General features: G+C 33.3%; 1 protein-coding gene across 1 annotated transcript in view; it reads left to right on the forward strand.

Moving 5' to 3' along the window:
- Positions 1-27,110, forward strand: part of Eip78C (Ecdysone-induced protein 78C) — a 104,156-nt gene that overhangs the window by 61,662 nt on the left and 15,384 nt on the right. The window contains exon 2 of the mRNA XM_090171760.1: positions 24,998-25,125. Within this exon, the coding sequence (XP_090027886.1) occupies positions 24,998-25,125 (128 nt within the window). The remainder of the gene's footprint in view (positions 1-24,997; positions 25,126-27,110) is intronic.

The raw sequence follows: 27,110 nt of genomic DNA on the forward strand, positions 1-27,110 counted from the left end.
CAAAATAAGTGTCACTTAACAATAAAACATTTACTCCGTGGTTCTATTACGTAATCTTGTATTTTGCAAGATTTTATTCGTATAATTAAATATATTAAATAATAATAAACAAATATTAATAATTAACAAATAAATATTTATAAATAACAAGTAAATAAATAAATATTTATAAATAACAAATAAATAAATATTAATAAATAACAAATAAATAAATATTAATAAATAACAAATACATATTAATAAATAACAAATACATATTTATAAATAACATATAAATATTAATAAATAACATATAAATATTAATAAATAACATATAAATATTAATAAATAACAAATAAATATTTATAAATAACAAATAAATATTTATAAATAGCAAATAAATATTAATAAAAATAATAATAATCAGCTAATATCTAATACCAAAGTCATAAATAATAAATAATAAATATGATTAAATAATAAATAAAAATTAATAATAAATAAAAATTAATAATAAATAAATTAACTTAACAGAAAAGTTTAAATTCGTATCATTAAAATGCAATACATTTCATCCCAAAAATTTAACTTTTCGTCACTTCAAAAAAAAACCACAAGTTCTATCAAAATAAAAAAAAGTATATTTTTATATAAAATACAGGTTGATTCCTTTCATTTAAATATTTCAATAGCGAATAAAACTCTCGGCGAGTCGAATTCGCGTCGCCTCGTACGAGACCCTCATCCCCGACGTCCGTCGACAATCCGCAAACGTCGCCGTTCCAACTTCGAACGTATACGCGAAGTACGTCGGAAAGCGCGTTTGTCGATCGAGCGTGTATTTCCTCCGCGGAACTCATCACGGCGAGGCGGCGGGGTGAGCGGCCGCGAATCTAGGCCAAGTTCACGGAATCCCCGCCAGTACTGGCCCCGCTGCTTGTAGTTGTAGTATAAAATACATAGCGGAAAATAGCTTTTTCCGAGCGCCGAAGTTCGTCGACCTCCGCAGATTTCTCCAAAGACGTTTTCTCTTTAACTTTTCTCGCCTTCAGCCGAAGATTTTCCGAAGCTCTTGGCAAGTGGGTATACAGGGTCTAGGGCACCGCTCTCCGCCTAATAAAGACATTGAAATCTCTGTTCCCACCCCCCCCCCTTTTTTTTATTCTTATTCATACGCGAGACAGAATCAGGAATGAAAATCTATTCAATGTCGTTTTTTGTCTCTTCCGTGTTTTTTGCTTTTATATCGTACGGAAGTATTTTCTTTTTCAGCGGGAACTATTTCGTATCGCGGAAGAACATTTGGTGTTTTTAATAGCTTTTAATTGGGAGTCGAATTGTTATTTTATTTATTGGTTTTTGCGTGTATTGAAACGTATTTTATATTTGGTTTAGTTTTAAGTATTAATTTAGCTTTTTAACTATATTAATTTGTAGATATTGTACAGAATAACGATACGCCTACCAGTTCCCCGTACACGTTTTATACGGATCGCTTAACCTGTAAATTAAATTTTAATTTTAAAACTCGTAGTGTATGTGAATGTAACTACTTTTTATTACAATTAGCTAAGGTCTTATACGATTATTCTCTGATTATCAAAACCAAATTATTATAAAGCCCCCTACTGTGAAATTTAATTTCATTACCATCTTATTGTTTTAATTTTTTATATTTTATTTTTATTGTCAATGTAGATAATACAATAGAATCCCATACCGGTATTACCGGGAAATTATGTATATATACATTAGGAATGTCTAGAAAAAACGTGTAACATTCGACGTATCTCAAGCCCCGCCCAATTCTCCGGATGCGTTCTCAGCACGATGGCAATGAAGCCTCAAACATTCCAACTGCACAAGTATATAAATTCCTAGTATTACCGTTAACCAATTTCATTTTTACCGTACGTAAATTATTATATTATTACGTATAATTTTCTCCTGTAATTTTAAAATTTTACCTGGTAAATTAAGCAAAATATTTGTTTTTGAAAATATTGAATTATAGTTTCCACTCCCATATAGTATCTCAAATTTAATTCCCCTTCGAAAACCCGCCAGGGGGAGTTTCGATTACCGTATCCCTAATTAGAAAATAACAATAAATCTTATAATCTTACACATTAATATTATAATTATTTATTTATAATTATATTATAATTATACTCGCACCGTATGAAATCTATAATCATAATATATTTCGAATATCCCCGCGAACGAGGCCAGTTTTTAATTACCACCCGTTAAAATCCAGTTCGACTCCAGAGTTAGGAGACTCCGCGTGACGTCATCGGTCTAATAGACACCCGACGCCGTACCTTCCAACGTTGGCAGCCATCTTAACATAATAATAGTAATAGTACTTATTATATATTTGTCATAAAATAATAGATTCACTCGACCGGGGGGGGGGGGGAGAAATCCTTAAAGGGAAAGACGCCCTAGGGACAACTCTCACCCTTCTCAGGGCATTACCATAATTCCGCGAGTAAGAAAACCTCTCTATAGAGCGAGCGTTGACCCTCGGCCACTTTCTTCGTGAGCGAGCAGCGAATCTCGCACCGTTACTTCTCCCCCCCCCCCTCCCCAGCCATCTTCTTTAGTTCGGAAATGTTAATCGAGATGGCTCTACCTCCAACCCCCCCCCCTCCCCCCACCGGTAGAGATCAAAATGATTTCAGCCCCCCCCCCCCCCCAGCTCCCTCTCTCCCGTTCAGTTTCTCGCTTTCGTTGCCATGGTTACGCTCCCTGGACCTCTCCGGATCATCAGATTCTCTCTTTCCGCAGCGATGAGGAAGTGGATACGGCGACATGCCTAACGCGTCGTCTTGTTAAGCTTATAAATATTGACGCCATTATGCTAGAAATGGTTCTTTTATTTAGTTTACCCCGTTGGATCTCAATTTGACTAATATTATTCGTTATTTTTTAATTTATAATTTTGTAATTTATTTATTAAAATAATATATATATTAGACAAATTAAGTGACCTTCAAAACGTGTTGGACTGTAGTTTGTACTGTTTGTACACAATAAAACTACGTCATGCACGCTTACAAACTTTCCGTACACGGATTCTAGCTCTGCTTTAACCTGCCTATTACGTAGGTAATTATAATAATTTAAAGTCGTTTGACGTATAATAACTAGCGAATGCAAGCTCAATAAAAAACCATTGAGAATAGCCTCACAAAAATACCGTAACATACAATATTGCTACAAGCCCAATACTAACATACAAAAACCAGGCAAATACGAGTACAACAATTTTAAAAGACGATTCCTCACATTAGAAAAAAGCTTGAAAAGTAGCTTTTTGAACTTCTTATTACCATTAGTAACATTATCCATCAATAAGTATTTCAGTTCCAATTGCTTCAAGCAAAGTAGCTTTTTGAACTTGTTATTACCATTAGTAACATACCAACAATAAGTTTTGTAAGTTCCTATTGCTTTAAGAAAAGTAGCTTTTTGAACTTGTTATTACCATTAGTAGCATACCAACAATAAGTTTGTAAGTTCCTATTGCTTTAAGCAAAGTAGCTTTTTGAACTTGTTATTACCATTAGTAGCATACCAACAATAAGTTTGTAAGTTCCTATTGCTTTAAGCAAAGTAGCTTTTTGAACTTCTTATTACCATTAGTAACATTATCCATCAATAAGTATTTCAGTTCCAATTGCTTCAAGCAAAGTAGCTTTTTGAACTTGTTATTAGCATTAGTAACATACCATCAATAAGTATTTCAGTTCCAATTGCTTTAAGCAAAGTAGCTTTTTGAACTTGTTATTACCATTAGTAACATACCAACAATAAGTTTGTGAGTTCCTATTGCTTTAAGCAAAGTAGCTTTTTGAACTTGTTATTACCATTAGTAACATACCAACAATAAGTTTGTAAGTTCCTATTGCTTTAAGAAAAGTAGCTTTTTGAACTTGTTATTACCATTAGTAGCATACCAACAATAAGTTTGTAAGTTCCTATTGCTTTAAGCAAAGTAGCTTTTTGAACTTGTTATTACCATTAGTAGCATACCATCAATAAGTTTGTAAGTTCCTATTGCTTTAAGCAAAGTAGCTTTTTGAACTTGTTATTACCATTAGTAACATACCATCAATAAGTATTTCAGTTCCAATTGCTTTAAGCAAAGTAGCTTTTTGAACTTGTTATTACCATTAGTAACATACCATCAATAAGTATTTCAGTTCCAATTGCTTTTAGCAAAGTAGCTTTTTGAACTTGTTATTACCATTAGTAACATACCAACAATAAGTTTGTAAGTTCCTATTGCTTTAAGCAAAGTAGCTTTTTAAACTTGTTAATACCATTAGTAGCATACCGACAATAAGTTTGTAAGTTCCTATTGCTTTAAGCAAAGTAGCTTTTTGAACTTGTTATTACCATTAGTAACATATCCACATAAGTATTACAGTTTGGAGCTAATGTTCTTACCGAGCCTTTTTCCGACACTGACACTTTCGACCAGCTCGGTTTTGGATTCTCAACAGAACTGAGTTGTATATTATCGTTTTTGGGCAGGGGCCTATTTAGGCATGGTCTTTATGGGCTGCAGCCCAGGGTCCCGTTCAATCAAAGGGCCCCATTGTGTTCTAAAAAATAAAAACAATTTAAATAAAAAAATTTAGAAAAAATAAATTTTCCATATTTAAACGCTTGCAATCTCTGAGCTGATCTAAATAACTCGGTTTTAATTTTTGATAATTGTCATACTGATTTAGACTATGTAACTTATGTTAATACGTATTTTAATCTCAATCTAAAAATCGTTTGCTAACACCATAAGTGTATAATATTGTTACAATATTATAAACTTATGCTAACACGCATTACGACTTTATACTTAAAGAAATTAAACCTGCTGTTAAATTCGTTAAGTAATTCCTTTAATGTTAGTTATATCAGTGGTAAAATTTTCTTAAATTATTTCATATTGGGTACAGTAATAGTATCAATATTTCTTATGGTATAAAAATTGTTTTTGTTACCTTAAATTATCTCAGGGCTCCCAGAGTTCCTATAATTCCTATAAATTCCTATAATTTCAATCTGCTCCTATAATTTCCTATTTCCTCAAAATTGTTCCTATAAATTCCTATTTTTTCGAAATTTTCTAGTTTTTCTATAGCTATATCCAGAAATCCCTATAATTTTAAAAATAATGTATTAGAAAACAGCCTTAACGTTTGGGAAAAATTTGCCTTCTAAATAGAGCTTAGCTCCGGTGTTCCCGAAAACATCAACGGTTGGGCTCCCAGAGTTCCTATAAATTCCTATAATTTCAATATACTCTTATAATTTCCTATTTTTTCAAAATTGTTCGTATAAGTTCCTATTTTTAGCTAAAATGTTCATATAAATTCCTATTTTTTGGCTAAAAATGTTCCTATAAATTCCTAGTTTTTTGGCTAAAAATGTTCCTATAAATTCCTATATTTTCTATAAAATTTCCTATAATTCCTATAATATTTAACAAAAAATCGCTGGGAGCCCTGTTATCTTAAAAAAAAAGATATTTATAAAAAAGGACTGTTTTTGAAAATTGTATACATTAAACCATAATTATTTTTTCCCTTCAAATTTCTCTCAAAATCTAATAGTACGAGAGTTAATCTAATCAATATATTGAATATTTCACGCACGAATCTACGGCACGCTCTTAATCTTGACGAAATAAGAAAAACAAAAAAGCCCAATTTTGTTTACGAATAATTAGTAATCACAAAACATTAGCGTTAGTCAGGCTACAGTGGTCCCGCTAATCTTACTTTCGCATTTGTCATCATCAAGTACATAACGGAACTTGTAAGTTAAAAAAAAAAGTGCATTGTACGCTTAGTAAACGCTTCTCTCCGCCCTAAGCTAACATAAAGAGGGGGGGGGGGGCAATAAATAGAATAGCAGGGGGGGGGTAGAAAAGATGGGAAGGTGAAAGATGGTTCGTAACCATGGGAACTCCATTATTCTGATATTTTTTCAGTCACTTCCGCCTATTTAGGGTACATAGATAATGAAATAATTCTTTTGTTTGCTATTTTTTATTATATATATATATATATATATTTTTTTCAATTTTCCACTGTTAAATTCCGTGTTTTTTGTTGTAATTCGGATGATTTTCGGGAAAGCTTAGTGATTTTCTAACAGGAAATGTTTTAATCTCTTTTTATACCTGCTGCGCTGTATTTTTTTGCTCGCATTGTTATTTTGTTTTGGGTGACTTAATTGATTTTAGTCTTTCGTGAATCTCCAGTAAAAATATCAACAATCGAGATAGATTAGAGTAGACTTGTGGACTTAGCTTTGTAGGGACTTGGCAGCGTGACGTAGATATTACGTAACCTACCAGCATGCCGGCCATAGCCAAAGGTACTCTAGCGCTGGCTTAAAATCTTTCGTCGAGTAAACGCGTAGAATGATTAGGTAAATTATTTCATCACCTAATTAAGATCATTTTAAAAATATTAACAATTTAAAAACCAAAATTTTTATAAATTGGACTCCGCTTACATATTACTAGAAGTAAATGAACCGCAGTTATCGAAATAGCGCTCAGAATCGGAGGGCGTTTTCCTTATGAAAATGATGAGAAAATCGAGTCAAATAAAAGCTATTTTCCATCCCCGTCTTTTTACGAGATAAATTGCACTTGGGAATTGTGGGTATAGCTATTTCTATGTATAAAAAATAGTTTCATAAAAACCAAAACGTTTTTTTTTTCGGCCTAGGAGCGAGCAAAATTTAAAATTTGAAGTCAAAATATAACTTCATAAAAAAACGCCTCCAACATGGGGAGTATAGCAGTCTGATAACTTCGGTTCATTTACTTCTGATATTACCTAGAGAAGTTTTATACAGGGTTGCCACAGTTTTTCACAATCGAATTCCCCGACTTTTCCAGGTTTTCCATGACCATCTCCGTTCTCCGGATATCGACTTATTTTGTGCCAAGATTTTTTTTAACCTATATTTTATAAAAAGTTTCCTACTTTTAACCGAAATTAAATTCCCTGGCATTTCCCGGATTTTTAAAATAATTTTTAAAATTTCCTGACTTTTCCCAAATTTTTATACCCATATTAAAATTCCCTGTTTGTAATATAGCCTTAATCTATTATTAGATTAATAACATTTTGAATATTATTATGTTAACTAAATTCACAACAATATAATTTTTCCAGAAATTTTTACAAAATGTTGAAAAAAGATAATTGACTTAATTAATAACTAATTAAATCCAAAGTAATAATATGGATATTGAAAATAATTTATTTGTACAGATATTGATGAAAATAAATATATTGTTAGATATTGTAGCTCTCGTAGCACCCCCTCGAGAGAATCCCTTTGTATATTGGCGGCGCCCTTGGCCTTGAATACGACGATGGAGGAAAACACTGCTGGGAAGATTTCGTTTCAGGGTTAGGTCATCGAACGCTCTTTAGTCGAAGCGCGATTCCGCTGTCTATTACCGGCGTTTCTCGGCCCTGATTGGTGGATGCAGCGCCATAGAGCCCGCCCCTATTAAGAATCCTTTTTAGAAGAGGCGCATCGTATCGCGTTGAAGTTGGAATGCCACCGCTGTATGAACGAAGTTTGTTTGTTCCAAATTGCTCCCTCGGGGGGGAGTGGAGCGTCCAAGTACTCTCCAACGGGACTGGATAACTCGGCGAAACTGTAAACAAGCCACGTTTATTTGGCCTTTTTCTTGAATTTTTCAATTTGTAGATATTTTTAGATATTCACTATTTTTTTATAAATATTTCTTTATCACGTTTATTAAATTACCCCATTGATGGGGAAATATTATTCGTTGATGTACGTATCATATTTATTATATCTTGAATTAATTAATCAGTGCCAAAATAATAATAAATTTAACATAAAAATAATAATTTATAATTTAAAAAGTATTACGTGTTCTTTGGAAGATATTTTGCTACTCACAATGTCAGTCGATTTTTTCACGTAGCGATTAATATGTATGTTTATTATTACCCCGTCGACGAGGAAATATTATTCGTTGATGTGCTTATCATATTTATTATGAATTAATTAATCAGCGTCAAAATAATATTAAAATTAATATAAAAATAATAATTATAAAAAACATTACGAGTTCTTTGGAAACTATTTTTCTCTATTTAATCGATTTTTTAACGTAGCGATTAATATTTTATATTTATATTAAAATGAAATTTATATTAGCATTAAATCAGTGTTATATTTTTAACGTAAATTATTTTTTGCGACAATTTTTTCATTTTTCCTGATTTAAAAGTAATTTTAGCTTAATATTGTACGTTATCAACTTTTACGGTTTAAGATGAAATTATATCTATTTATACAGTTCTTCCCCAGCTGCGTATGATAATGAACGAGAAACGTTTCCCACGTATTGTAATTTCGGAACTGACAGTGAAGGCATTCAAAAGTGCAGAGATGAATGCAAATCAGGTATCTCTCTGTCGAAATTAACATAACGATAACTTCCGACATCATTTCGTCGCGCGCATCTCGACACCCTACCAACAATAGCTCGACAAATATCACGCTTTTCAACATTTAGAAGCCAAAGAAAAATCGTCCGTCCGAATTGTCAGGTTCCCAGAGGCGACATTTGCACTTCTAGAAATGGAAAAATAGTTGAAATAACCCTCGATTTTTAAATATTAAAATATCAGTTTTTTTACCCCAGAAAAACCTTCGCTGATATTGTTACGAAGGGAGACTAGTCTTTTTTTTCGGTCGAAAAATTTCGGTGGAAAAAAGAGCTATCATTACAATAGAGGAATGTATCCAGGAGGATTTTTTTTAGTTCCCCAGGTGCCCACTTGGTGGAGTCTTATCCCCACTTTTTATAGTCGGCCATTTTTCTATCCAGGGGAGGGTAATCGGTTCTCGGCCATTGTCGAATTTTTTCTATCCTTTGATATTTTATGTTTCCAAATTGTTGCCAGGGAACCCATCCGCTACCGGGCACTACAATTGAAAGGCGGGGAGAGGGAAAGTTTCCACTCGCGGTTATTACATCAAACTATCAACTAACTTAATTAGGGATCTTCGCTAAAGATTTTGGAAATATACAGTTCAACGAATTGAAACTGATTTTACCAAACGAGATCCAATGTTTTCTTCAGAGATATTTAGCTAAATATCAAAAATGGTCTTCAACGTTTTACAACTGACAACAATGATTGGATATTTTAACCTAAGACAGTCTACTTGGCAATTTGTTTGCCCCTACAAATCGATTTTCAGTCAATTCGTGGAATTGTGAAATACCGAAGCTAGCGGGGCTGCCCAAAGCGGGCCTGGGCCCCGGTAAAATATAAGTTCGGGGCCCCGAGAGAGCCGTTACTACTGGAGAAAGCTATATTTTTTCGGATAAAAGTACATCGTTGGTTCAAACACGGGCTCCGGTACTTTGTAGCAATTCTTCACATAATATGTTAAACGAAAAATTTAAATATATCTTATTAGTGTCCGAAACTGATAGTTTCACTTCCGTAATCTATACTTGTCATCTTCCAAGGCGAAGAGAGATTTAGCGAATACCCCTCTGAATTTGACGTCTTGCCTATTGTACTATACTATTTAACGTGAACCATCCGCGTATTTTTGGCTCGGTATAAAACTAGACGGATAACGGATCGAAGTTGCGACGAACTGCTAAGTGCCCGTAGACGGTCGGGGTAATGCACGGAAGAGCGTGAAATGGTCAGGCAGCGCGTAGAAAGCTGGCTTAATGGGCCGAACAGCGTCCATTCTTATATATTTTGACAAAACTGCGACGTCAAACTGGAGGATTTAGCTGGACACGACTCTCGTAAATGTCTCTTTTCCCCCAAAAAGAGGATACACAAATTAAAGCGAAACAGTGTTTGGGGGCCCTTGCCCTTCCCCGTCTCACCGCGCTACCTTTGTGTCGCTTCTGCCCCAGGGCTGGGCCCTTTTAGCCGGCGAAACCTCATAAAGCTTAAACGCTTTTTTCTCGTCCTTTCTTAACAACGGGGATCCGAGCGTCAGTATTTAAAAGCTTAATGTATTCATTGTTTGGTCTGCTAAAGTTACACGAGCATCTGCTGGATACCATTACTTTGGCCTCCGCCGGTATAGTGTCCGAAATGTTCGCTTCGCTTACTTTTCGAAACTATTTAGGACCGTATTTTGACGTAATTTGACAGTTATTGGTACCGGGAGATATGATTTTGCGCGTGGCCCTCCTGAAGAATCGCCCGAATGGATACGAATGAAATGTTTTCCACCAAGAATTTTCCAATATGCTCACTTAAGCCCTCGTAATTCGGTACTATACTCAACGTGGCAGTTGGAAAACTAATTTTTAAATATGAATTGACCGATTTCAAAATTAAGTATTTGCGCGTGTACATCATGAGGTGTAGCGGGCTTATTTACTCGCTTTTATACCCTAACACGGCGGCGTATTTTCACGCGCAAAATGAATTTTAATATTCACCTATTATTTATAATCCAGCGCTTTAACAGTTACGATAATTTACGATTTTCAATGGCGTTTAAAAAAAATATTAGTACGGAAGAAAACCATTTTATGGAAAGATCTATAACGTAAACTGCGGCTATGACAGAAGAAATAATCTACATGATTACAACGTTTGTGTTAATATTGTTTTAGTATTATGTACTCTACTTTTCGATTCACCAATTATACAATTTGACACGGTATCCATTACCTTATCATTATGATATATTTTGAAGATACAAATGTGTGTTTTAAATGGTTTCTGAGCAATAACGGAATCTGTTCCATTGCGCCGAATCCCATTCGACCGAAAAACCCGTACTTCTCCGGGTTTAGGATTCGGTTTTATCCGTTTCAGCATCTGTCAGAACAGCATGCAGTGTTACCCAACCTAACCTAACATAACCAGGCAATTTTTAATTTTTAATATTGCGTCGGTCGATTAGAAAAATACAAAACCCGCCTTTGGGCTAATTTCATCAAAAACATTGGTGGAATTCGGTCTAATGGGAATTCGGTCGAGCGGCGCATTCGGCGCAATGGGAAGATACCCAATAACGGAGCTCCAACTAATGCGCCAATAGAACAAAAACATTTAGCATTTCTCAAAAAACCTCTCAACTTAAAATCTCTAAAACTATTTTAGGCACTAAATTGCGTAAATGGATGATTTAAAACGATTTTTGGGTGTAAATGTGAAACCGAAGGCGTGTGGCGCGAATTATAAACAGATCTTATTTTTGTGGTAGTTCATAATCACCAGTTTACTTTGGGTTTTCTTTTTAACGAAATTTGCATAAACATTGTTTCCAAGACGCAATTGTATACGTACATCCGGAAACGTCACTTTTCGCGTCTTAGAAGAAGAATATTAGAACGCGGAGGAAAGCAGGTGAAAGATTTCACCGTAACTGTTACCCAAGTTTTTCTCGAGCATCTTAAAGGAACAGAGCAGATGCCAGCCCTTGGAATGCCCTATTGTAGGGCGTACGAGGCGTAGAGCATGCGCGTAAATAAAGTAAAGAGTAAACAACACCCACCGAAGCTTGTTTATTTCTGGGAGAAACTTCTCGTACGGTGCTCCGCGTGGAGGGTTTTTTTCTCACGGGGATGGTGCCCCTTTTGCCCCGAGAAAAAGCACCGAAATCCAGCTCTGAATAGAAAAGGGTCGTGTTTTTGGGTCCCCGACAACCCAGCTCAAATCATGGGAGTCGACTTTTGCTCGGGAGAAAACAACCTGCCTCTTTGTCGGAATATTGGATTGAGTCCGCAAAATTTCAACGCTAGAGATTCTCACAAAATTGAAAACACGGAAATTCAATTTTGTCGTGTTTGTTTACTATTGGTAGTTGCGTCGCAATATGTGGTTTGCGCGTAGGTATCGGATGCGTTACATTCAAACAGAAAATGGAACTCGGAATTTGTAATACCACAATTGAGATGGTGTAAGTCAAAATTATATTTTTATATATTTCGGTATATAAACGAATAAACTAGAGTCGGGAATCCATACCTCTACTTGGAATGCTTATCCTGCCGTATCGCGTATGGTAAGATCACTCTGACGGCTTTGGCCCCGCCTACGAGAGAACAAATCCCCTCTGCGCGCGCTCCCCTCTCACGTTGTTGTTTGTTAACTACGTTAAAGGTCGACTACATAGTTATTCGGTTTACTCTGTCTTTCACTGGAAGCTGGCTCGCTGCAAGACACATGTGCTATGCAAGCAGCCGACTACCAGTGATAAACCAAGTAAACCGAATAAATATGTAGTCGGCCTTTAACGTAGTTACGTCAAAAAAAAACCGTCAGCCACTAAGAGCAACTAACACAGCACCCCACACAAGGTGAACGCAACCCTTCAAAAGTCGTGTATTTTCACGCGTACATTTTTCATTGGTTAGACGCTTTAGCGCCTGCTGCCGTCGGAAGGGGAAAGTTCGGAAATTGTCTTCCCCCCCCCCTGACCGTAAAACGTTCATCGTAAATGCTCGTCCAATGAAATTTGTACACAACACTGCGTTAACGTGCTTAAAGGCTAGCTGCGTTCTCCTTGCGTTTGTTGCTCCTAGCTACCAGAGTTTAATTCCTGTTTAATAAGCCTCGTTTGAAGAATCCAAAGTTACGTTACAAAATCAGATGAATATTTAGAACAATTCCAACTATTTTGTGTACAGGTGTCTCGTCTAAGTTTTGAAAGGTACTTTCTTATCAAAGTTACGTTTATCTTGAAACCAAATATTTTGGGCATTTTCACTTATTTTTACGAGTTTGAAACGACAGCGAAACAAACCGAAGAAGGAGAAGTTTAGAAAGAAAACTACAGTTAAAAAATCCCTTTCTTTCTTATCAAGATCGCGGATTTCGCCAGAAGCGGACGAACTACAAAAATACTAACAAACAAAAAATAGTTTTTTTTTCGTCGGGACCGAACCCGTCTATTGGTCAAATAAAGAAGAGGAGAAACAGCTCATAATCTCGAAATGTTATTTTATCCGCGTGCCTCGTGAAAGGCGTCGGACGGCAAGTTAACTTGAATATTCCGTCAAGGGGTTCTTACTCGGTTTCGATAATGATTTCCTCGACTAGGAGGGTCTCCTATTGACGTTCAGTGTCAACTTAAATGGGCTGTTTTTCGCAGACCAGTCTGAGAAATTTTCTTTCGACCCGCCCTTAAGCTTTTTCGCCATCCCAAAGATATCCCCCCCCCCCCCCCGACGCGTTATTCCCAGTTTTCGCCCCCCCCCCCTTCGTGTCTAAGAAAGAGTAAACAACATGCCGCCACCCTTTGGAAGGAGTACAGTCCTGCACCGTTATTATTCGGTGCGCACCGGCGGGCATCTTTCGCTGCCTCGTACGAGACCAACTCGAAGCACACCTGCTTTTTCGGGTAGACTGGTTTTCGGGACGAAATATTCAATATTCCACCTGCGATATTTTTCAGTTATTATCTCCCGTCAGGATAATTAATGTCATTAATGCGCGAACAAATGTCTAGTTTCGAATTAATAATTAATTGGTATTAATTGAACGTTGGAACTTATTTAATTCCTAACAAGATTAGTATGGTACCTATGATTATATGATTTATTTTCATCAAGGTAGTCAAATTAATATTTCTTCTTTCTCAAGACTAATCTTTCCAAAGTAAAGATAATGAAATAGTAAATTTTACTGGTAGGATGGGTGGATCCGACTTGAATTGTTATATATTAATATCATTTGATCTGATAATTTAAGGTTATATAATGTAATTAATACTGAAATAGCAATCATTCAATATGAATTGTTTGCGTTTCGCCATCATAATTAAATTAATAATATAAACGAATCACGAATCTACGCCATTACAATTCGGCGACCTAGCTCAATAGACTGAAAAAAATATCTAGTGTAAATGTTTCTTATCTCCTACAAACTGGAATTTTAAAAAGGGGGAGGAGAAGGGGTTGTTAGTCACGTGTTCGTTGCTGCTAGCGCCATCTAAATGAATTTAAGTAAAAAATGTTCAGCTTAATTTTCATTAGCTCATTTTGTTAGGCCCGAATCGGATTGCATTTTATACTTTTAAGTTGATTTACAATTATTTACGAGTTAGTTTAAGTGTATTGGTTAAATATAGAGATGAATAAGTTATGTTGCGCACAATGCGCAGAGAAAGGTTTCGCACAGACTTTAGTAGTACCTTGGTCCAAGGCCCACTTGGTAATTGGAAAACAGATTTGTTACATTCAGCTGAATAGCCTGAATTCGGTTTTATTATTTTTCTGAAATTAAAACTTAATGAAACAAAGGTTTAATTAATTAATAATTATTATTACATAACTTTCCTTGACCCTTGGAGAATCCATTTTGATAATTTACACTTTGACAAGACCAGAAACCCGTCTGCTATAAACAACAGATTTCTAAGAGTTCGTTGCGCCATTCCGGCAATTCTATAAAATAAAGGCCAATCGCGCCACAAAAAAAGGTGGCCGTCAACTCCCGAATAAACAAAAAGATAAAATAACCAGTGATCCACTCTTTTCGAGGTGTAGGGGGGGGGGAGTATATAGGAGAAGTGGCGATTTAGGAGAATATTTTTATCAGTCTATTGGAGTAGTATGATCAAGCCAGAAGAATCATGGTTTCGGGATCTACTTATTTCATAAAGGGTTATAGTTATTTCTTGTGTGTGTAACCAACAAGAATTGTGAAGTCAGCTTTTGTGTTAATTCTGGAGAGGGATAGTGGGTACAGATTTGAAGCATTTAAGAAAAATTTAACTTATGTTTCTGTAATTAATTTTCAAGAACTTTCTAATGCTTAGGCCAATTTAAAACTTGGAGGCCCACACCTCCATTAGATCTTCCTAAAGAAAAGAAAATTATTTTTTAAATCTTGAAACCAACTTTAAAATATCGAAATTTGGTTTAAAATAATAAACCGAGGGGCTAACCACTTCTGTAAATTCTATACACCGATTCAGTACAGTCAAAGCTACAGGGTTGTACTCCGATTACGCGTAGTGATCAACCCCTCGAAATCAGCTTAAAATCCCAAAAATAAACGCGAAATCAGCTTAAAAACGCAGAAATCAAAACGAAATGCGGTTAAAAACCCAGAAATCAACCCAAAATCAGCTTAAAAACGCAGAAATCAAAACGAAATCCGCTTAATAACCCAGAAATACACTTGAAATCAGCTTAAAATCCCAAATATAAACGCAAAATCAGCTTAAAAACGCTGAAATCAAAACGAAATCCGGTTAAAAACCCAGAAATCAACCCAATATCAGATTTAAAACCCAGAAATCAACACGAAATCCGCTTAAAAATGCAGAAATTAGCTCGAATTCCGCTTATTAACCCAGAAATAAACACAAAATCGGCTTAAAAACCCAGTAATCAACACTAATTCCGCTTTAAAACCCAGAAATAAACACGAAATCGACTTAAAAACCCAGAAATCAACACTAATTCCGCTTTAAAACCCAGAAATAAACACGAAATCCACTTAAAAACCTAGAAATCGACACGAAACCCGCTTAAAAACCCAGAAATAAACACGAAATCGACTTAAAAACCCAGAAATCAACACTAATTCCGCTTTAAAACCCAGAAATAAACACAAAATCGACTTAAAAACCCAGAAATCAAAACGAAATCCAATTTAAAACCCAGAAATTAACACGAAAATAGTATTTTAAATTCTCAAAAATCACTTGGAGATTCAAAATCCCGTACGCAAAATTGGCAAGTGTCCGACCCCTCGTATTTGACCCATAAAATTTCATAATATTTGTTGTCTTTGAAAAAAGAAAGAGGTTCTGCTAAACGCGAAAGTCGACCAGAGAACGTGGTGCACTTTGGCGTATTAGCATAACGGCAATTGGTCGAAGATGCTGGTCTCTCATTAATGTTAATGACCTAAGCGCTATCAGCAGCAGCTTCAAACGAGCCTGCTTTTAAGATTGAGGTCCAGTCACAAAAACCAACATTTTTTTGACTTATTTATTAGGACCAAACCTTTAATTATAGTTTAAACGAGGGTAACCTATTTTATCGAACAGTTTTGGTTGTTTTATTTTCTTTATACCAAAGCAAAGCCAGCGTTATCGGTCAAGCGTCATTTTCGCTAGCATAAATTTGAAAAACCTTTTTCGTTTCCATCATCTATTTTCTTTCAATCATCTGCAGTGTTAAAAAGTGGCGAAAGATAATTATAATTATCTTCATCATTTCTTTATACGTTTAGTTACAAGACACATTTAATTTTGCATTTTTCTATAGTTGAACTTATTTTTCTATAGTTGAGCTTATTTTTCTATAGTTGAGCTTATTTTTCTATAGTTGAACTTATTTTTCTATAGTTTAACTTGTTTTTCTATAGTTGAACTTGTTTTTCTATAGTTGAACTTGTTTTTCTATAGTTGAACTTGTTTTTCTATAGTTGAACTTGTTTTTCTATAGTTGAACTTGTTTTTCTATAGTTGAACTTGTTTTTCTATAGTTGAACTTGTTTTTCTATAGTTGAGCTTATTTTTCTGTAGTTGAGCTTATTTTTCTATAGTTGAACTTATTTTTCTGTAGTTAAGCTTATTTTTCTATAGTTGAACTGGTTTTTCTATAGTTGAACTTATTTTTCTGTAGTTGAGCTTGTTTTTCTATAGTTGAACTTGTTTTTCTATAGTTGAACTTGTTTTTCTATAGTTGAACTGGCCAACTCTCTCAAATGTTTTCGTTTTCAAAAAGAAAATTTTGCGGCGCAGCTATCGACTAAGACTATTTACGCGTAATTTATGTAAGGCTTATATTAAAGTATGTTATGTTCGTAACAAAAAATTGCTTTATTAAGATAAAGAAATGTAGAGTTAAAGTCAAAAGTTGGAACAATTTCATTTTAATATTAAGTAATAATATTCTATTATAAGAATTAATATTTAAGTTTTCTTGAGCCTTTGAAGTTCTCTAACTATCCATTTATAATTTTTTTAATATTTATTAATTATAAAAACTTTAATTATGACGTTTGATCTCATACCGTAAATTAAATTTCATCAAACGAATGTTTAAAATTTAGTCACTGATCCACCAATTAATTTTACTACTCGTATATTTCTATCGCCACTTTTTGAGTAATTTCCACGTCAAATTATCCTTACGTTTATTTTGGTATTAATAAATATCGCGTACTCTAAAAATGTATTTGAAAGCTTTTTAAATTCGCTCGAGCTGGGAGAAAACACGTCCCACGTGTGAGATATCCGGCAAATATCAAATATCTTGGAAGTTAAAATAAAAATGAAACTGAGTTTATTTTTAGCTTTCAACATCCGCGTTGTAATATCGTGTTTTTTATTCCGAAGAAACGTTGGAAAGATCTGCATTTGATCGCGGCTAAGCAATTTAAATTGAGTAATGCGTCGGGGTCGAAAAGCGATTCCTTTATTTAACCAAAGACGAAAAACTCGATATAATCCGCGAGAAAAATGAATCGCCAATAAAAATGGGCGGCATTGACCTTTGGCTTCGGGACAATTGTTGAAGTGACGTCGGAGGCCGACCCGTCCGTCAGAAATAGGAGAACCGTTTAATAGGAACTCATTTTTTAGCCGGTAATCGAGTCGCCGCACAAAGAGCTAATAGAAGGATAACTTTTCACCTTGCGGAAACTCATTAGAACCCCTGGCGGTGTTGAATGGAAACTTCGCGGAGGATTTGAAAAAGACTCGTTCTCTTTAGAGAAGAGCCCCCTGGTGGCGGCTGCAGCTGCCCTTTGCGGTCCTTGTTTGGACACCGAACGCCTCAAAGCCGCAGATTATGTCCAAGGAAATACTGTAATATATGTACGATCAAAAAAATAGGATCATTTTCATTTTTTGGGAAATCTTTCGCGGAGCCTCCTCCATCGTTTCATCTTTTAAATGACTTCATCGAACGTTTTCCCCAACTTTTTTTTCGATATTGTCCATAACGTATTTCCAATTTTTTTATTAGTAAGATAAATTGTAATCGTAAACACTTTGATGATAAAAAGTTATTATTGAAATATAAAAATTATTATTACAAAAAATATAAAAATTATTATTACAAAAAATATAAAAATAATTATTCCAATAATATAAAAATAATTATTTCAAAAATATCAAGAAAATTATTACAAAAATATGAAAATAATTATTATAAAAATATGAAAAATAATTATTATAAAAATATCAAAATTATTACAAGAATATCAAAATAATTATTACAAAAATATCAAAATAATTATTACAAAAATATCAAAATAATTATTACAAAAATATCAAAATAATTATTATAAAAATATCAAAATTATTACAAAAATATCAAAATAATTATTAAAAAAATATAAAAATAATAAATACAAAAATAAAATAATAATTATTACAAAATTATGAAAATATAATAATAATTATTACAAAAAAAATATTATTACAAAAAATATAATAATAATTATTACAAAAATATATAATAATAATTATTACAAAAATATAAAAATAGTTATTACAAAAATATAAAAATTATTATTACAAAAATATAAACATTTATAGCCAAAGTTTGTAAAAAAAATATCTAAATTTTTAAACACATTAATATTCAGTTTAACGAAATTAATAATATTTTTCTATGACATCACTGGAAGAAATATTTTTCTGGCATATCGACCAACTTCAAGAATTTTGAAGAAAAAATATTTTATTCGAAACAGCGCGTAGTTTTAAATTACCTCTTTTTTAATTTATTTAAAAAACCACTTATTTGTTTAAAAAATAAAAAAATAACCATTCGAATAACCCGTTTGTAAAATAGGCTACCATTACAGCTTGCTTGAAAGCTGTGAAAGTGAAATGGTTGTCTCGGGGTAGGCGGGAGGGGAACCTGATTCAAAATTGAGAGCGTATCCAATCACGTGGTTTAATGACGTCATTTGACGTATTCGACCGTTTAATTAGATAATAGAACAGGGAAAAAAATCAAATTCCCGTAAAATAAATAATGTTGACCATATGTAAATGCTTTCTGACTAGCGTGATCCAAATCTGTTGGATGTAAATTTTGTATGTCACCCATTATTCAAATTCAAATTAGCAAGTTTCAATACCGCCATCTATCGGTTTTAAGAATAACTATTATGATGGTATATTTTGAATAACTGCGCACGATAAGCTAAGCTAAGCTAAACTATAAGCTAAGATCTTACCCGCTAGGTTCGTGCCCAAGCTAACGGTCCTCTAAGCGGACGACGCGTTTTGTCGACTCAAAATATTGTATTAGGTCCAACGGGGATTTTTAAATCCACGCTTACCGTCGTGGCATTTTAGCCCTAGCGAAAACCGGCCTTAATTTTAACAATGATTTTTGGCGGTGGCGATGCAAGGTAGTGTATTAGGCCAAGAAGGTATTTATTTATACTCAGGGAGAATGAATATATCGAGATTATTTTTAGCGTTTCTCCAATCCCACCCGTTGGGGCCCCCGGTATGCTCCTCCGCTTTAATAAAATCAAATAATACTGCAAATCTCATTGGTTCTTAAAAATTACGTTTTTCGACGCGATTAACGCTGCTGCGAGGACGCAAAAAATAAGACCGCCTCCTTCCCCCCCCCCCTTAGCGTGACGGGGTTAGGGCCTCAACGTGTCCATCGATAGTATCGACATATTCATTCTCCCTGAGTATAAATAAATACATTCTTGATTAGGCCTAATGATATTTTTTGCATCGACGCAAAATATTGCTTAGGCCAGAGGCGTAGACGATTTTTTGAGTCAACGAAAAATATGGCTTAAAAATTACCTTTTTTCAGGCGATACTACTACATCATGAGGTGTAGCAGGCATATTTACCTGCTTTAAAGGCCCATTTTCATGCTCGCTGGTAGCGGATAAAAATAATCAAAATTCGCATCCGCCACTCGCAAGCGTGAAAATAAAGCTAAAATATCTGTTTGAAACAGATCGACGCGGAAAGTGAAAAAGTGTGTAGTGGAAGCGGATTTTGTTGATTTTTACCCGCTACCAGCGAGCATGAAAATGGGGCTTTATACCCTAACATGGCGGCATATTTTCACGCGCAAAATTAGTTTTAAGATCCACCAATTTTTTGGGTCGACGCAAAATATTGCTTAGGCCCGCTTAGGCCTAACGACGCGTTTTTGCCCTAGTGAAAACCAGCCTTTACATTTTTAACGTTGAAGTTACGGCCGTTAAACGTTTTTGGCCTAGCTGAAAATCAAGCTTCGAAAATTGTGGATCGTTATAAGCACCCAAACAACATTTTCTCTTTCGCGAATTATCTTTATTTGAGAAATTACCCTAATTCCAAAAACCTCGATATTTTCGAGCAACCCCAAAAAATCTTGATATTAAATAATTTTGAATTAAAAATTCAGCGATCAATCTTATTTTCGGGACTCTGGAAAACGGATTGAACTTAAACAATGGTTGTTTAAAAAAATAACTAAAACAGACTACGCCCACTTTTTTATTCACGTAAAACGGCACTGATACAGGGTGTTCCGTTTCTGATACGTTTTGACAAGTAATTTTAATTCATTAATTTGAAAATTAAAGTTCCCTTTTATAACCTTTGTAAGATATTAAATATCTTTATATATAATGTAAGTAACATAATTGAAATAAGTATAACAATTAGCAAACATTATAACCGAACTAAGTTCTAGAGTTATTGCTCAATTAAAGTTTGGTTCTACACAGACTCGCTATGATTCCATAAGTTTGTCACTTTGGGGAATGTTTTACTGAGAGATAGTAACGGAGGGACGTCATCTCAAGAAGAAAATCTTAGCCTAGTGAGGCGCTGTCAAAGGCTACGTGTGACGCGTTAGCAAGCGGACTCAAAACGGCGACGAAGCCCGTTATGCAGTCTGTCTCGTGAATAGCTTTCAGTAAAAATGTTGCGTGTGAAGAATCACACTTATGTAAAATATTATACACTTATGCTACTATGGACGATAATATCCCACTTATTTCGGTTGTAGGTCCAGGTCGGAGTTCGGTGAGAGTGAAAAAGTTACGTTAAGAAAATTAGCATTAAAACAATAGGCAGTGTGACACTTATAAATCTTCCGTGACTTTTGACTAAAGTAAGCAAAGAGCCCAACGAACACCCACTACGTAAAGTAACGTAGTAATCGGAAAAAGAAGCCCAAAAAACGTTTACAATTTTTGTATTTTTTTGGGGTCATTTCGCTCGGACCAGAAAAGTTCTTGGGTCCTAAAAATCAACCAATATTTAAAGGTAATCGGGCGTAAACGAGCTTTCACACAATGGACCTTTCAACATTGTTTTACTTTCGAATTTAGGTCTAGTCTTTGCAAACAGACACCGCCGAAGAAACGCTCGTTTTTATTGAATCTCTCCTCGCCGGGGGAACTTGGTCTCGCGCGTATTGACTTCGAACAATGCCATCAAATCGAGGAATGGCGTATAAGCTCGAATGGTCGTGTACGGGTACCAGAAGTTTTGTATGTCGTCATTGCTTGGCGGCCGCTCCACATCTCGGCGCTGCTGGGAGGAGGGGAAAGCCTAGATTCACTGTCTCAAATTAAGGCCAATAGCTTTTTCAGCGGCTCCACGACCCGATTGAAGGGCTTATGGGACTTGAACTTGGTGTCTGTACGGAGCGTATTTCCGCGGAATTGGAACCGATGCGCCCACGGGCTTTCGCAAACCCCGACGAAAATCTCAATGTTCGATCGAACAAGCGTTGAATATTTTTTGAACTCTGAACCGTGACCATATAGAGTAATAGCGCTCCGTAACTTTTGTCATGGCCGCCATTTTGGACGCAATTTTTTATATATAGAAATAAAAATGTGGATGACGTCAGCTAGGCTAGGCTAATACCCAAGTCACCACCTTAGGCCCAAGTCATCTAGCGACTTATTATGCCTTTAAACAGGTGACCGGGTTACAATGCGTAGGAGGCTGGTAGCAAGCCCTACATGCCACGCGAGCCAACAGCTCCCTACACTAACTGTTACCGTTAACCTCTACAAGTGTTTATGGAAGGGGGAAACCGAAGAACTCGGGGGGAAACCCCCTTAAACCAGCGGGAGAGAACTTGCTAACCCTACGCGGAAGGAGTAGTTCCGAGTTTTCACCCAGTGCCACAAGTTGGGATTGAACCCGGCTCTCCTTGCTGCAAGGCGAAAGGGCTAACCACTCCGCCACCCCACGTCTTGAGACGTAACAGAGTCAATTATTCCAGAATTTCCTTTTTAATCGTAGTCTGTAAAAACTTCCAATGCGCGCTGGACTTGGCTGACAATTGCGTCATAACGCGACAACTTGTTCGATTTGAGAGCCCTCGAAAAAATTGAGAACGAAAATGAAAGTAGCGAAAGTTTTCCCTTTCATTTTTTTTCATTATTTTTTTATATTTCCCCCCGTTCATAAGCCCGTTAGTTGGAAGGAAATTTTTTCTCTTTCTTAGAGTTCGACAAAAATATAGGTCTGATGATAATAATGAAAAGTAAAACTTCGTTTTCTCTCGTTAAGCGAGAATTAACGGGGGGGGGGGGGGGGGAGACTACACGAAAACTACTATAACGTAGAAAGAATGAGGTCTTCGCTTCTCGCCCCCATCTGTAACATCATGAAAACCCATTCCATTTACCACTGCTGTTTACTGTTTATCTTTGCCGAATTTACCCTATAGCACACTTCGCGTACAAAAAAAATTGAACGTTTTCCTGGCGTTGCGTAACTTGGGCTTTATAAGGTCGGTAGCCCTCCCCTCAGACTACCCCCCCCCCTCCTTGTCCCCCGGGTGCCATTCCAAATATTTTAAAAAGTGAAAAAAAATTGTCGTGAAAAATATTCGATTAATGTGTATATTCGACCTTTGAATTTCGAAATTAAAACTCTATTGAAAAGGGTTTATTAATTTTTGCATATATGTCATATACTTTTGACATTTGCGATGCACATGACCATCTTTTATTGATTAATTTATAAATTTATGGAGATATCAAACAAGAACACGTTCAGAGTCTATTTATAAATATATTAAAACGTAATGTTAACTGTAATTTAAAAAAATAAAAAATGATCTTAAAATATTTGTTTTACACTTCATACAGTATACGTAGAAATTTTATCTATTTCATTCTTAAATGGAATAAAACCTTAAGTATTTATGTCATTAATCAAATAAAATCAATTTCATAACTTTCATCAATTACATAGTATTAATATCATTAATTTAATAAATAATATAATATTAACTTCATTAATTTAATAAATAATATAATATTAACTTCATTAATTTAATAAATAATATAATATTAACTTCATTAATTTAATAAATAATATAATATTAACTTCATTAATTTAATAAATAATATAATATTAACTTCATTAATTTAATATATAATATAATATTAACTTCATTGATTAAATAATATAATATTAACTTCATTGATTAAATAATATAATATTAACTTCATCGATTAAATAATATTAACTTCATCGATTAAATAATATTAACTTCATCGATTAAATAATATTAGCTTCATCGATTAAATAATATTAACTTCATCGATTAAATAATATTAACTTCATCGATTAAATAATATTAACTTCATCGATTAAATAATATTAACTTCATCGATTAAATACTATTAATTTCGTTAAATAAATAAAATAAAATTAATTTAATTTAATGAATTAAATAATATTAATTTAATTTAATCAATTTAATAGTATTAATTTAATTGATTAAATAATATTAATTTAATTGATTAAATAATATTAATTTAATCAATTAAATAGTATTAATTTAATTGATTAAATAATAATTTAATTGATTAAATAGTATTAATTTATTTGATTAAATAATATTAATTTAATTTAATCAATTAAATAGTATTAATTTAACTTATTAAATAATATTAATTTAATTGCTTTAATAATATTAATTTAATTGCTTTAATAATATTAATTTAATTGATTAAATAAGATTAATTTCGTCGATTGAATTTAATCAATTAAATTATATTAATTTAATCAATTAAATTATATTAATTTAATCAATTATATTAATTTAATCAATTATATTAATTTAATCAATTATATTAATTTAATCAATTATATTAATTTAATCAATTATATTAATTTAATCAATTATATTAATTTAATCAATTATATTAATTTAATCAATTATATTAATTTAATCAATTATATTAATTTAATCAATTATATTAATTTAATCAATTATATTAATTTAATCAATTATATTAATTTAATCAATTATATTAATTTAATCAATTATATTAATTTAATCAATTATATTAATTTAATCAATTATATTAATTTAATCAATTATATTAATTTAATCAATTATATTAATTTAATCAATTATATTAATTTAATCAATTATATTAATTTAATCAATTATATTAATTTAATCAATTATATTAATTTAATCAATTAAATTATATTAATTTAATCAATTATATTAATTTAATCAATTATATTAATTTAATCAATTATATTAATTTAATCAATTATATTAATTTAATCAATTATATTAATTTAATCAATTAAATTATATTAATTTAATCAATTAAATTATATTAATTTAATCAATTAAATTATATTAATTTAATCAATTAAATTATATTAATTTAATCAATTAAATTATATTAATTTAATCAATTAAATTATATTAATTTAATCAATTAAATTATATTAATTTAATCAATTAAATTATATTAATTTAATTGATTAAATTATATTAATTTAATTGATTAAATTAATATAATTTAATTGATTAAATTAATATAATTTAATTGATTAAATTAATATAATTTAATTGATTAAATTATATTAATTTAATCGATTAAATTATATTAATTTAATCAATTAAATTATATTAATTTAATCAATTAAATTATATTAATTTAATCAATTAAATAGTATCAATATGTAAATAATAAATGTTTGTCTTTCTATTTTCCAGATCAAAACAATTTCGCAGCGGCGGATTCTAACAGTGGGACACCCACAAAATCCTTCGTTCCTTGTAAAGTTTGTGGAGATAAAGCTTCCGGTTACCACTACGGCGTCACATCCTGTGAAGGCTGCAAGGTAATGTTTTTTCCTTAATAATTACCATCTTTCGAAGAAGTTATAAGTGTCTTCTACCTGAGGTTTTCATCGCTACGTCACATTTGACGTCATTACTGAACCACGTTAGCCATTTGAGTGTGTTCCGGTCGTTTAGAAACTGTGACAAGGTGACAGTCACAGACTGAAGTAGGCTGTGGCCAGAATGCATTGAGGCATGAATCTATAAGAATAAGGAACTGCAAATATTGTTATGTTCACCCTAGCATACTTTGTAGCGAAAGTTCGTCTGCTTTCGATTTTGCTTCACAATCTTTCACACAAAGTACTGCCATCTATGTTTAGGTTTTGTGATGAAAAAGCCACAGAATCGTTTTAATTTTAAAATTGGATTGACATAATCACTTGTTTTGGGAAGCGAAAGAAGCATGTCCGGGTCACGTGACGGAAGGGGAGGAGCTAACCGAAATTAGTTACGAATATTTCAAACGATTCTGTGGACCTTTAATCTTAGGCGAGTATTTGGTACCCGATTTCGTTGTGGTAGTTCAAAGAGAAGAGAACAGAGTTGATATTTATCTGAATTATTTTAAATACCCAGTATACCGTTGTTTATAAACGAAAAGTTCATTTAAGTGGTTTTATCTTCCATACCGGTTATTTACTTTATTTACTAAATAGTATTTAATAGCCGTGATTAACAATAGAACCGTTTTGGAGAGGCTTACGATGCTGCAGAGATTTTCTTCGACACCTTTGGTGACCTATTTGCCCAGAGTTTCTCGGCAGCGTATCATCCTAAGTCATGAAGGAACTCTGCATCGTTTTTCAATGTGTCATAGTCATTTGTTGGTGTCATTTCTCAGAGAATGCGTGTACAGGTTGAGGGAAAATTTGTGTACCATATTTTCCATCATGGAATATAAAATAAGGTACAAACGGATTTGGAAGGAGTTTAGTTGTTCTTACACTGACGACAATCAACTGCTGACAGTAGCGGATACCTTTAAACTGAGGGGTTAGTCACTTCACAAGTAGGAAAAATCGACGTCATTATTTCCGGAAATTTTTAAATCCACTAAAAACAAAAAGGTTTAGAAATATCTGAAAAACCGAGGTAATATTTGAGAAGTCTCGGATAAATATTTGAGAAGTCTCGGATAAATATTTGAGAAGTCTCGGATAAATATTTGAGAAGTCTCGGATAAATATTTGAGAAGTCTCGGATAAATATTTGAGAAGTCTCGGATAAATATTTGAGAAGTCTCGGATAAATATTTGAGAAGTCTCGGATAAATATTTGAGAAGTCTCGGATAAATATTTGAGAAGTCTCGGATAAATATTTGAGAAGTCTCGGATAAATATTTGAGAAGTCTCGGATAAATATTTGAGAAGTCTCGGATAAATATTTGAGAAGTCTCGGATAAATATTTGAGAAGTCTCGGATAAATATTTGAGAAGTCTCGGATAAATATTTGAGAAGTCTCGGATAAATATTTGAGAAGTCTCGGATAAATATTTGAGAAGTCTCGGATAAATATTTGAGAAGTCTCGGATAAATATTTGAGAAGTCTCGGATAAATATTTGAGAAGTCTCGGATAAATATTTGAGAAGTCTCGGATAAATATTTGAGAAGTCTCGGATAAATATTTGAGAAGTCTCGGATAAATATTTGAGAAGTCTCGGATAAATATTTGAGAAGTCTCGGATAAATATTTGAGAAGTCTCGGATAAATATTTGAGAAGTCTCGGATAAATATTTGAGAAGTCTCGGATAAATATTTGAGAAGTCTCGGATAAATATTTGAGAAGTCTCGGATAAATATTTGAGAAGTCTCGGATAAATATTTGAGAAGTCTCGGATAAATATTTGAGAAGTCTCGGATAAATATTTGAGAAGTCTCGGATAAATATTTGAGAAGTCTCGGATAAATATTTGAGAAGTCTCGGATAAATATTTGAGAAGTCTCGGATAAATATTTGAGAAGTCTCGGATAAATATTT

This window comes from Leiobunum rupestre, chromosome 4, assembly GCF_980474605.1.
Source record: "Leiobunum rupestre chromosome 4, qqLeiRupe1.1.hap1, whole genome shotgun sequence".
In the NCBI taxonomy this organism is placed as follows: Eukaryota; Metazoa; Arthropoda; class Arachnida; order Opiliones; family Sclerosomatidae; genus Leiobunum; species Leiobunum rupestre.